The sequence below is a fragment of the Mirounga leonina genome, unplaced genomic scaffold (genome assembly GCF_011800145.1).
Source record: "Mirounga leonina isolate KUSES-001 unplaced genomic scaffold, KU_Mleo_1.0 Mir_92, whole genome shotgun sequence".
Taxonomy (NCBI): Eukaryota; Metazoa; Chordata; class Mammalia; order Carnivora; family Phocidae; genus Mirounga; species Mirounga leonina.
This window is the reverse complement of record NW_023270852.1, coordinates 17,483,781-17,497,432: the sequence shown is the minus strand read 5'-3', so window position 1 is coordinate 17,497,432 and position 13,652 is coordinate 17,483,781. Positions and strand designations below refer to the sequence as shown.

Below are 13,652 nucleotides of genomic sequence, written 5' to 3'. Positions count from 1 at the left end.
TTCCTTCCTTCCTTCCTTCCTTCCTTCCTTCCTTCCTTCCTTCCTTCCTTCCTTCCTTCCTTCCATCCTTCCTTTGACAGAGATCACAAGTAGGCAGAGAGACAGGCAGAGAGAGTGGGGGAAGTGGGCTCCCCACTGAGCAGAGAGCCCGATGCGGGGCTCGATTCCAGGACCCTGAGATCATGACCTGAACCGAAGGCAGACGCCTAACCAACTGAGCCACCCAGGCAACCCTGTGATGAATCCTTTTGGTGCCAAGTTTCCATGCCTAGACTTTATCTTCATAATGTTTCTTTGGAATCATTCTCAGTAAGCTGAGAACATTTTTCTCAGATATCTAGCAGTTGGAAAGAGAAGGTTCACCAATTATTTTTAACACTTAGATCACTATCAGTGAGTGATTCATTCATTTTTGTAAATTAGCAATAGTGATGTTCTTATATTTTATGCTTATTTCTATTAACTGAATAAATAGTGACAGGCACAGCATCTAAAAAAACAGCTAGGAGTACTTTGTAGAATTGGCTACAGGTAGCTGTCCTCTCACTGAGGAAATGTCACAGCCAGGAAGGAGTATTACATCCTCTACCTGGCTGGGCTTATGGGTTTTTTGTTTCATATATCATATAACCATAGTAGAATTATCAAAATCAGATATTTTAAAACATTGAGGGGTGTCTGGGTGGCTCAATCGGTTAAGCATCTGCCTTTGGCTCAGGTCATGATCCCAGGGTCCTGGGATCGAGTCCCGTATTGGGCTTCCTGCTCGGCAGGGGAGTCTGCTTCCCCCTCTCCCCCTGCTCGTGCTCGTTCTCTCTCAAATAAATAAATAAAATCTTTCTTTAAATAGATAAATAAAAACATTGGTATACTACATTTATCTAATTAACAGTATATATTCATATTTCATCAGGTGTCCCAAAATTGTCCTTTATATCAGTTTTTTTCCTAGTCCAGGATCTAATCCAGGAGTACACATTGCATTTATTCATGTCTCTAGACTCCTTTAATCTATAATATTCCTCAAACTGTCTTTATTGATCCTGACATTTTTGAAGAATATATACTAGTTAATTTGTAAAATGTCCCTCAATCAGGGTTTTTTTTTGCTTCCTGCGATTAGATTCAGTTTATACATTTTTCAGCAAGAATATCACAGAGCTAATATATGTTCTCCGGGTCTCCACTATTTTTCCCTTTATAATTAACAGTAATTTGTAGGAGGGCATTTTGAGACTATATATATATACCATTTCTTTTCAGATGTTTCACCCATAGTTTTAGCATTCATTGATGATTTCCTGGCCCCATAATTCCTTTTATATTTATTATTTGGTGTTCCTTAAGAAAGCGCTTTCCCTTCTCCCCCATATATTTATTTCTTTATATTAGTATGTACTTGTGGATTCTTATTTTAGTCTGTGGATATAATATGTTATTGCTGTGTAGGCTCAGTTTTTCCCAGATTTGGCCAGTAGGGACTCCTTCAGACTGTTGGTGAGCCATTTTGAAGTGTTTGAAATTCATTAGACAATAAGGCTGGATGTGATAATTTGGTGGAATTTGTTAGCACTCCTGAAAAACTGCTCTAACCCAATGTCATAGTCTCTTGTTTACTAATCAGAGATGGTATGGATGGTGCTGTTTGACAACACTTGGAGAATTGAAGTGGGCCCCGTATGCTGTAGTTAGCAGATTTTATTTCCATATGGAAAAAAGCCAAAAATGTAACTCCAATTCTGTACTTCTTTGAAACAGTTTTATCAGTTTTCTGGGATTAGAGATTTTAATCTGTGCAGTACATTGTGAAGTTATAACTGTACCACACATCTGTACACATAGGAGCAGCAGATTATTTTGAGGCAGAATAGTAACCAAATAGTAACCAAGAAGAGCAGCCCATGTAGCTGGCTGGGTAGCTCTAGGTTGAATGAGATAAAGATTGTATAAAACATCTTTTACTGTCTTTTTTTTTAAAGATTTTATTTATTTATTTGACAGAGAGACACAGCGAGAGCAGGAACACAAGCAGGGGGAGTGGGAGAGGGAGAAGCAGGCTTCCCGCCGAGCAGGGAGCCTGATGTGGGGCTCAATCCCAGGACCCCGGGATCATGACCTGAGCCGAAGGCAGACGCTTAACGACTGAGCCACCCAGGTGCCCCTAAAACATCTTTTACTTTCAGACATTGGCTGCTAATAGGAAACATTAGGAACTTTGGCGTTAAAGACTCCTACGCATTTACTTGTACTATTAAGAGGAAAATAAGAGACTTATAGTGGCGCCTGGCTGGCTCAGTCAGTAGAGCATGCGACTCTTGGTCTTGGGCTTGTGAATTTGAGCCCCATGTTGGGTGTGGAGCCTACTTAAAAAAGAGAGAGAGGGGCGCCTGGGTGCTCAGTCATTAAGCATCTGCCTTCGGCTCAGGTCATGATCTCGGGGTCCTGGGGTCGAGCCCCACATCGGGCTCCCTGCTCCGCGGGAAGCCTGCTTCTCCCTCTCCCACTCCCCCTGCTTGTGTTCTCTCTCTCGCTGTGCCTCTCTCTGTCAAATAAATAAATAAAATCTTTCAAAAAAAGAGAGAGATTTATAGCCATTATTATTAATTTAAAAATTGTTATTACTGAACCCTACTTATTAAGAGCTTTACATTTTTATAACCTAAGCTAATTACATTTCTCTTTAATAGACTTAAATTTTGTATTTCTTTTTCCTTGAACAGAAAGTGATTTTAGCGATGATTTTAGTGATGATTTTGTAGAAACTCGGCGGAGGCGGTCAAGGAGGAACCAGAAAAGACAAATTAACTACAAAGAAGATTCCGAAAGTGATGGTTCCCAGAAGAGTTTACGACGTGGGAAAGAAATCAGACGAGTTCACAAGCGCAGGCTTTCTAGCTCAGAGAGTGAAGGTAAGGAGTAGCTCTCCAGTTTACAGAAGTTTGGACAAGGCAGAAATAGAAGCTATAAAGTAAACTCAGGATTGTGGTTCTGTACCATTTCATAGAAATTCAGTATAAGTAGTGATATCTTCGAGACAAAATCCATTATTTTTTGCCTGATCCCTTTTTATAGTTTAAATAAATGATACTTGATAAGATACTAATTTTTAATGTCTCCATTGTAATAATTAAACTCTTCATTGAAATAGACAAGTCTCAGAAAACTAAGATCTGAGCAAGAATTCTTCTGCTCCCTTATTATTCACGGCCCTCATTTTGAGATAACTTCTGCCCTGGATAACTAAACAGTTTGGAATACAGGGCCCTGCTGTCTCTTTCCACCTTGACAGTGAGCTTCAGTTGGTAACTTTTATTTCTTAATAGTTTTAGCTGTGCTCCATACCAGGAGTGTAGGAAAAGCTCTAAAATACGAATTTGTGATAGCCATTCAGTCTTGTGGTTATTCTAGTTCTTTTAAATGATTCTAACCCTCACCTCTGCCCTTTTTTTTTTTGACTTATATAATCCTCCATTATTTATGATCTGTTGTGAAGATTTCTAAGATGCTTATCAGTTAAGTTTGAGCCCAAGCCAGGAAATAAAGGGGAAAAAAATGTTTGAACATGGGAGGCTAAAGAAAGGGGATGAACATCTGATTGTGTATTTACCTTCATGTGTCATTAAAGACAAACAAATCCAGTAATTCAGCTACTAAAAACAAATTCTTATTGCACTAGTCACTGTTTTGGCACTGCGACTAAAAGAGTAAGCAAAACAGCCAAAAACATGTAACTCCCGTGTAAACTCTTATTTTAATTAGAGGGAGAGATAATAAACAAGATAAGTAAGTAGAACCTATGTGGTATTAGGTGGGGATAAATGCTGTGGAGAAAAATAAAGGAGAAAGAGGAGTTGGGTAGGGATAGTGGCTGGGATCTCAGATCGGGCACCACAGCAACGTCTCACCAAGAAGACCACATTGGAGTAAAGACCTGACCTAATGTTGGGTGTGTGCCATGCATTTGTCTTAAGGCCGAGTGATACAGGCAGATGGAGCAACTAACATGAAGGCCTGGAGGCAGATTTGTGCCTGGTGTGTTCAGGAACAGAGAGGAGGCCAGGGTGGTTGAAGGAGAATGAGCGAAGGGAAGAATTGCATGAGACGATGCAGAGATCAACAGGGGTCCCATCACAAAGAGCAGTAGGCCGAAACTACAGCCCACCTGTCTGTAATCAAGTTCTGTTGGACCAGCCACGCCCGTGTTTCTCACATACTGCCTGTGGCTTCTTTTGTGCAAAGCTGAGTTAGTTGTATTAGAGACTGTAGGGCCTGCCCTTCTACAAAAAAACAAAACAAACAAATTGCCAACCCCTGATGAACCGTGCCATCTGGTTGAACTTTCTGTGGTGATGGAAACAGGCTGTATCTGTGCTGTTCCGTATAGTAGCCAGTGGCCTCTCATGGGGCTGTTGAGCACCTGTAATGTGACTGGTATGACTGAGGAGCCGAATTTTTAATTTTTATTTACTTTTAATTCATATAAATTTAAAAATAGCCACATGTGATTAGTGGCTACCATATGGGATAGCGTGGTAGGCTGTTGTAGAGTTATAAACTTTGGATTTTATTCCTTGTGAGAAGAGAAATAATTGGAGTTTGAGCAGAGCAGTGATATGATCGGACCTATATTTTAATTTGCTATGGTAGCTGTGTTATGAATAAATTTAAGGGGACAAGGGCAGAGTCTAGGAGACCCATTGGGAACCCACTGAAAGAGGCCAGGTGAGACATGATGGTTGGTGAGACTAGGGCAGTGGTAGTAAAGGGGTGAAAAGCAGTCAGATTATGGCTCTATTTTGAAGGTAGACTCAAAGGATTTACTGTTTGGTTAGATGGGAGAAAGAAAACAATCAAAATATGACTAAGGAATTAGAACAGTAGAGTTGCTAGTAACTCAGATGGGCAAGACCAGAGCAGTGCATGTTTGAGGCAGAAGCGTAGGACCTCGGTTCTGGACATGTTAGGTTTGAAATGCCTGTTTAGAAATCCCAGCATAGATGTTGAGTAGGCAGGTTGTTGATAACATGAGTCTGGAATTTAGGGGTGGCCTAAAACAAATGTGAGTCATCAGCATATAGATGCAAAGCCATGAGATTAGGAGAGACAACCTAGATGTAAATACAGACAAAAAGAAGACATTTAAAGACTACCAACGAAGGACATTTAATAACATGGGTTAAGAGTTAGCGCACTGTTTCAGATGCCCAGAGTTGGGTACTCAGTTTAATCTTTCCTTATCAGTATGTGTACATGATTCCATAATTGGAGAGACAGTGGATAGGAGTTTCTCAGTTTGTGACTACCCTATCTTCATTTAATTTAAGGATCATCATATTTGTTTTCTAAGAAATGTGATTTTGCTCTTTCCTAAAATCTGAGTTAAAAAACACACTATAGATCTTTCTGTGGATTGTTACAGGCCTGAGAGGAGAGAGCAATCAGGCCAATTATTGGAGGGAAATAGGATGCACGGGCAAGTCCGAAAGCAGGATATGGGGTGAATATGGGGAGGAAAAGGAAAATTACTTCAATCTATTATGGTTAACTGTATCAATGGCTGAAATGTGCTGTTTATTCTAGAGAGCTATATGTCCAAGAACTCTGAAGATGATGAGCTAGCTAAAGAATCAAAGCGGTCAGTTCGAAAGCGGGGTCGAAGCACAGATGAGTATTCAGAAGCAGATGAGGAAGAAGAAGGCAGACCATCTCGAAAACGGCTACACCGGATCGAGACAGACGAGGAGGAGAGTTGTGACAATGCTCATGGAGATGCAGATCAGCCTGCCCATGACAGCCAGCCCAGGGTCCTGCCCTCAGAACAGGAGAGCACCAAGAAGCCCTATCGGATAGACAGCGATGAGGAAGAGGACTTTGAAAATGTAGGCAAGGTGGGGAGCCCTTTGGACTATAGCTTAGTGGACTTGCCTTCCACCAATGGACAGAGTCCTGGCAAAGCCATTGAGAACTTGATTGGCAAGCCAGCTGAGAAGCCTCAGACCCCCAAGGACAACAGCACAGCCAGTGCGAGCCTGGCCCCCAATGGGACAAATGGTGGGCAGGAGGCAGGGGCACCAGAAGAGGAGGAAGATGAGCTTTTAAGAGTGACTGACCTTGTTGATTATGTCTGTAACAGTGAACAGTTATAAGACTTTTTTTCCATTTTTGTGCTAATTTATTCCACGGTAGCTCTCACACCAGCGGGCCAGTTATTAAAAGCTGTTTTATTTTTCCTAGAAAACTCCACTACAGAATGACTTTTTAGAAGAAAAATTTCAACCAACCCTGAAGTCTTTCTGTGAAGTGACCAGTTTTGAACTTTGAAGATAAATAATTGCTGTAAATTCCTTTTGATTTTCTTTTTCCAAGTTCATGGTCCTTGGCAATTTCATTCATGGAAAAAAATCTTATTATAATAACAACAAAGATTTGTATATTTTTGACTTTATATTTCCTGAGCTCTCCTGACTTTGTGCAAAAGGGTGGATAAGAATGCATTCCGAATCTGTGTGGGCCCAAAACAGAATTAGGGGTGGGAGAAAGCACTTGTGCTTTAGCTTTTTCATATTAAATATATATTATATTTAAACATTCATGGCATAGATGATGATGAACAGACTGTTTAAAAGTTCCAGTCTGTGTTGTTGCAGTTTGAGAACTGTAGATAACATCATACGTAAGTCATTCAGTAACAGCATTCATGCTATCAACTTGTTTACTATTGGAGATAACCACACTTAATAAAGAAGAGGTGGAGAAAGCACCATCATTAAAAACTCTAACCTGAGTTTCTGTTATAGCGGAGTTTCTTATTTAAAAAAAAAATCATCTGAAGAACATTTGTACAGTAAAATGTATAATGAAGCTTTGACAACCAGATTGTGCTAGCAGCAAACTTTTTCAAGCAGCTTTATGCGGTGGTGATGAGGTGGCCTCTAATATCCTATCAATGAGAGTTATTAGCGAAATAAGTGTGGTCTTTCTTTAGGCCCAGGTGGACTGTAAACTTTGCAGATAGTGTAACTCTTGTCTTCTGGCCACTTAATATTTAACTATCTGAAATATCCCATTTTGAAAGAAATACATCTATACATAACATACATGAAGAGATGCTAAGCTGACAGCAGTATTTTAGCACATTTGATGACGGGGAAAGGATTTTCAGGTGAATTTTAACTGGTCTATTCTTGCCCTTAGTATCTACTTCAAATTGAAGTCTACAAACAAAGCAGTTCCTTTGGGAGGTTTTTAGTTTGAGTTTTAGCATGTATGTGTGTGTATACGTGTGTGTGTATGTGTGTGCGTTGGAATTTCCTATCTGCCTGGATATATTAGCAGGGTTTGAATGTAGTTTTGGCCTTTGGCCATTAGACTTCTATTAAAATTCATTAATAGTCACACGACCAACCTAGAGTTGATTGAGAACCGCCAATATGCTTAATGGGCATGACATCCATTTCAAACATCTCAACACTTCAGTGAAAGATAAGCCCTTTGTTTCAAGAAAAAGGGGTTTATAACTAAATATCTAACATGTAATTGACACTAAAATATGAACTTTGTCTTATTTAGTTACTGTTACAGCTGTAAAATTTCAGGCAGAGCCATAAATAACATTGTATAAAGTGTAGCACTTGTGATTAAACCTTGCCTGTCAAATTCTGAAACCTTCAGCCATTACTTCTGTGAATACTTTTGCCCTGGGATTTGGGTTTTTCTGTTCCGGTGTTGTGTCTGTTGCCGGCAACGGACACACCATATCTGCTGCTGGCCCAAGGAACTTTGTTAATTTTTCTTTCCAAATTAAGCATTATATGTGCTAGTCAGTGTATAGTAAAGCACTTCTCTTTTTTATGATTAAAAAGCTGGCATTAGACTTGCATTATAAATACCTCTCTAGAAACTTTATACTCCTTCTTTTCCTTCCTCAGCGGGTGTTGCCCTTAAATCTTATCTTTTGGCCTTGAAAGTTTATAGCTGTTGTTTTTCATTTGTTGGTTCTTTTGTTTGTTTTGTTTTGTTTCACTTTAGTTGTGTAGTACCTGCCCATTAATATTTTTGCTTTGATTCTAGCAATGTATATGTATCTGTATAAAAAATAAAATAATGAAAGCAGCCTAAAAATAGGATGCACCAATAGCATGTGGTTCCAAGCAAGTTGTGATTTTTATTTTGAGACAATGTTCCACTGGAAGGGAGGGAAGGGCTTACACTTACAGACAGTAGAGCAGGGTTACGTAAGGACCATATTCACGTACCAAGCCACCTTTCTAGCCAGATTTGTTCATTTGTTTGAAAGTCAGGTAAGAATGTTAGCTAGCCTTTTTAACTGTCTTAACAGGCAGGCAACAGAAGGATTCCTACTAGTGCAAGGTAAGTGTTTAGAACGTGCGGGCGGCCTCCCCTGCCCCCTGTTGTTCCTCTAGATTTTAGTCCTGCAGCTGGGTAAAGCCACTACGGTGTAGAAACTCCCACGTGCGCGGTCTCTACCTCTGGACACACCACCTCCTGCTTCCACCACTCTATAGTCAAGCAAGTGATAAGAAGTATCCAATGGGGTAGATTATTTATTTTACAGGATGCCTAATGTGAAATAAAGGAGTTCTTTTTACCCTTCTCCTACAGAGAGCAAGAGGTCATTGTTACCATAGTAAAGACTGAGTATTCAAGTTAGCATAGGTCCCACTGACATGGGTTATGATACCACTTTTGCTGCCTATTAATTTACCGAACTTGAATTAAGTATTTGTGAACTTGATAGTGAATGTCTGCCTTCTAACCTTACATTCTGATTAAGCCAATTAACTGTTTCATCTACAAAGAGTGCAATCCAAGCAGCTGAACTTAAAAATTACTATGCAGACAGGTTAATTATGGGCAGTTAAATGTTGGACAGTGCAAAACCAATTCTGCTGCTTGGTGATTAGATTTAGTCCCTCATAAAGTCTTAACGTTCACTGAAATATTAACTGAACATGCTTTGAAGAAATTTTTAAAAATGTAGGAAAAAGTAAATGGTCCTGTATCCAAAGATATAATTCAGTCATTAGGAACTGGACAGAGTATAGGAAAGCAGCAGCTCATCTAGAGTTTAGAACACCTTGGATCCTTAGAGTACTAACCATGGATTTAGATGCATCCGTAGCTGCCATATAATACAGTCCTTTAATACGTTAAACCTTTTTTGAAATACAGGTGGACTCCCAATGTCCCACTAACAGTCTAGCACATGTATTAAGGGGAGATGTAGTTTAGTGCACAGAATATTTAGTTTGCAATTTCTGTATAAGTTTGAAAACTAGCCAAATGTTCACAAAGCAGAAGCTTTGAATTAAAATATATGAGAGGAACTCAGACTGAAAATACACATTTTGGTTTTGTAGACTTGTGTCGATGAAATAGGGTGTTGTGTAAAACATTTTCCGTTGTTGGCACGTTATTAGAGAATGATGGCAGAGAGCTTTTCAAGAGTTTACCTGATACAGTGAGGTTGGATTTCCTTGACACATCTTTTTCCAGTTGGTCAAGGTTGCAGATGCAGAGAATAAAGAGGAGTTTCATTTAGAATAAATTCATGTCTACTGATAGTCTTTTTTTTTTTTTTTTTATGACCTGCCAAAGAACCAAGGACTGAATGCTAAAGAAGTTGTTGAAAAAAACATTTTTAAACAAATTTTAAAAGGATATTACAAACTCCAGTTTTCACTTTTTGGTTGCTAGAGCCCATCCCATAGTATGCATCTAAGCAAAGTATATATACTAAGAGAAATGTAGGAGTGTACTTGTTTAGAGGTAAAATGGTGAGAAAATGTTACCAGTTTTTAAATGGGTTTGATAGAATTTACTTTGTCACAAAGAATGCCTTTTTAGCTTATGTTTGTGGGGATGAGAGATGTTAACCATGCGCTAGTTCTACCATATGACTGGAAGGAACCCAGGGAATCTGTAAGTTGAATACTCAGAAAAAGTTGTGAACTCTGCCCTTCACCAACACAGTGAAACAAGTCCGTGATTGCCTCACAGCTATAGAACAAGTATTCAAAGACCCAGATCTTTTTTAAAAAATAGAACATGCATATATGTATGTATATATATGTTAGTATGTGTATACATACTTTAGATGTTAGCAGAAATTAAGAATGAATCCTTTGAAATCATTAATTGACATTGTAAAAAGACATAAGACAATTGTGACTGATGTGAAATTACGAACATTTAATTACAGAAAGTCCAGAGAAAAATAGTGAAGTTCCTCTTCTTGGTTTGATATTCTAAGAAAATATTCCCGGTTCTCTAAGAAGTAAGAATGCCAAGACTGCTTATCTGCTATAGTCTACCTAGTCCTCTGCTTAATATTGTTATTAAACCCTCTTAGAATAAAATCCATTCCTATTTTATCCACCATTCCCAGTGTGTACCTGTAAACCTACTTTGCAAGTGGCAGTTCAGCTGCTGATTTTCTTATTTTTATACCAATCCCAGAAGACAAGGCCCTTTGCTATCAGTGTATTTAAACTGGGTTATTGTGTTATGTGTACACTTAATAATTTGTTTTCAAGATATTTCACTTCAACTTAAATTATCATTTATCATTTTTTGAGTGCCAAGAATTGTTAAGTAACTAACATACATTGAAGAAGAGTCATTCCCCAGCAAGCAAGCAGTCTTAAGCCAAACTGTAGGGTGCTTGGTATATAACCACTTTATAGATTATCCACTCGATACTTCTTTTATTCACGTAAACCCTCTCAGAAATTGATTAGGACTCCATTAGTGGATTTTTTACCCCTGATTTTGGTCATGTGAGCGCAATTTTTTTTTTCATTTTATATTTATATGATTTCATTCTGGGAAATGCTGCAAACCCAATTCTGGCACATTGTGATTTCAGTTAATGAAAATGTTATTTTTATTTTAATAACTTTTTAAGATATAGCCTATGCATAAGTTATATGAGAGGGCATAACAAATTATTAGATGAATAGAAATTTATTAATTAAACTCCTTAGACATTTTGAATGAGAAAAAACATCTAAAGGAACTACATTTGTGTTTTTTGCCAAACCGGTACAAGCTAGTAAATGCACTAAGGACTGAGTGACCTGCCTTGTTCATTTTGCCACTGGATGATGTAAGTTAAGAATGGAATTGTTAACCCTCATTATATATTTTCTTGACTTTCATCACTTTCTAAAGAAATCTAATTTAAGTGTTTGGGGTTTTGTTTGACCTGTATTTATTGAGTTCTGGTCATAGACCAGGAGCTGCATGTCATGCTTATGGATGGCCAGAACACAGTCATTGGGATACTTAATGGCTCAAGACCTTCTGAATCATTTAACTTATTTTGTATGTTGCAAAAAAAAAAAAGGTTTATTTTGCTTGAGAGTCACATTTTTTATATAACTGTACAGCTTTTAAGGGTTGGGAGGTGGAAAAATACCCTAAAATAGGATGTAGATTTTTACAATTGTGTTTATGCTAGAACATCTACAGGTGCATTATGTAATTAAACCTAAAATTGTTTAAAAATTTGTGCCATGGTCTTTTTCATTTTCCTGCCCTTTAGCAGAGTTGGTGCATGTCAATATTGCTATGTGGACAAGCCTTGGAATTAGGCTAATAACCCTTGTCTCCAAAGCTTTAAGATCATTGCATGAAAATTATGCACAAACACATATATACACACACACATATAGACACATACATGTGCACACATGGATCTAGTTTATATTAGTGTAAATGAATTTTCAATTTCGGAACAGTTATAATAGCCTAAATTTGGCAGTTAACAGCATATTATAGTGTGTGATTTTCGTGATGCCTAACTAGGGTATTCTCAATGTTGGTCTAGTGTTTTGTTCTCTTAGCAAAGTAGCTTCTTGATAAGTATCTGAATTGTAGCTTGCCCAAACCTGCCAGGAGGTTTTGCATACAGCTTGAAAGGGAGTGTCCTGTGCTGGGATAGGCGGGGTGGGTTGGGGCAGAGCTTGGTTTCTTTTCAATCTGTAAAAAAACGGAAAACTAGAATTGCTTGATTTCGTTCTTGTTATTCAGTAGACTTAATGCCACAGGAATATTTTTCTGCTGGAAGGGATATGAGATTCAAATTCCAATTCTCTCCACATTTGATGAAAAGTATCTTTAAAGCTTGTAGAGTTGCTGATTCTAGCAGTCTTTTACATGGCACATTTTACCATAACTTATATTAAGACACCAGTATGTTTGCCATCTGATAATCTTACCATTCTAACTCCTCACCTTTATAGCACAAGTGTATTCTTATAAAGAATTAAATTCATCTAAGTGTGTCAAAATTTCTATCTGAACTACCTTAATCTATTGTCAACTAGTGTGGGATTGTCAATTTCTTTGCTAGCTTCATCCATTCAGAGGAGAAGCCTGGGAATCATGAATTTCCAGGTGAAGAATACAAATTCCAGATAAGAATTTGTAAATGGTATATGTTAAATTTTCATTTTGATTTTAAAGTAAAAGTAGCTGAGATTCAGGGAGTATTTGATCAAAATGCCTCTTGGATTTTCAGACATGCTTATATGAAATGCTTTATTTTCCTATGCATAAAAAAATTATTCCTGGAATAGGTTCTCAGAATGCTTTATTTTGTTTCTAGGAGATGAGAGCTAAAGCAGAAGCTCCAAGATTAGCATAAAACTGTCGAGGTAATCAGGAACGTGCTGTTAGTCAAATAGGGGAAGCTGGAGTGCTCTCTGCCACATATAATGTACTGCATGTGTGTGTGTGTTGGGGGGGAGGTTTGAAAACTGGAAATGTGATTCCAATAATGCACAAAGTAAATTTTGTGCATAGAAAATATGGGAATTCCTGGTAGCTTAAAGCTTCAGGGGTTAACTGCAGTGTATGAACACCTAGTGTGTTAGAATTGCAGTGCATAGTTGTTTAAATATAATATTCCTTGTAAGTGACAACCAAAATATGTTGTGGCTGGTGCCAACATTTTTTGTTAATGAAATGTTCAATGTCTCACTACAGTCTGATCAGAACTCTTGGTGTTATAAGCCAGGCCTGAAGCTATTTTATAGTTACTGGCCTAATTGTGTAACTTTTTCTTTCAAAATGTTTTATTATAATACTTCTGTCATTTCTTTCACTTAATATATGTCAATTGTCATAATAAAAAATTTAAATAATTTCATGTATTTAGCATGATGTGTTTGCAAACTTAGTTTAAACTTCATGGCACATAGAAAGCTAAGAATTTTCAATAATAGTTGATGAAGCCTGAACATTTTGTCATCTAAGCAACAGATGAATTGTTCTCTACTGTTTAGAAAGTAAATTTGCAAGTGTATCAATTTCCCCAAAGTAATTATTTTTTTAAGATTTTATTTATTTGACAGAGACACAGAGGGAACACAGCAGGGGGAGTGGAAGAGGGAGAAGCAGGCTCCCTGCTAAGCAGGGAGCCTGCTGTGGGGCTCGATCCCAGGACCCTGGGACCATGACCTGAGCCGAAGGCAGACGCTTAACAACTGAGCCACCCAGACGCTCTTCCCCAAAGTAATTTAAAAATTTTTAATTTTAGCTCTATGCCAGCTAGGGGAATTACAGGTATTACAAGGCTATCTATTGGGGCACCTGGGTGGCTCAGTCGTTAAGCGTCTGCCTTCGGC

The 13,652-nt window shown here is 38.2% G+C and overlaps 1 protein-coding gene across 2 annotated transcripts in view; it reads left to right on the top strand.

Annotated features, from left to right (window-relative positions):
* RSF1 (remodeling and spacing factor 1) overlaps nt 1–11,345 on the top strand; it is a 169,261-nt gene extending 157,916 nt beyond the window's left edge. For both annotated transcript variants that reach the window (XM_034995350.1, XM_034995349.1), the window contains exons 15-16: nt 2,721–2,909; nt 5,581–11,345. In XM_034995350.1, the coding sequence (XP_034851241.1) occupies nt 2,721–2,909; nt 5,581–6,146 (755 nt within the window). In that variant the 3' untranslated portion in view covers nt 6,147–11,345. The remainder of the gene's footprint in view (nt 1–2,720; nt 2,910–5,580) is intronic.
* Nucleotides 11,346–13,652: the final 2,307 nt, after the last annotated feature.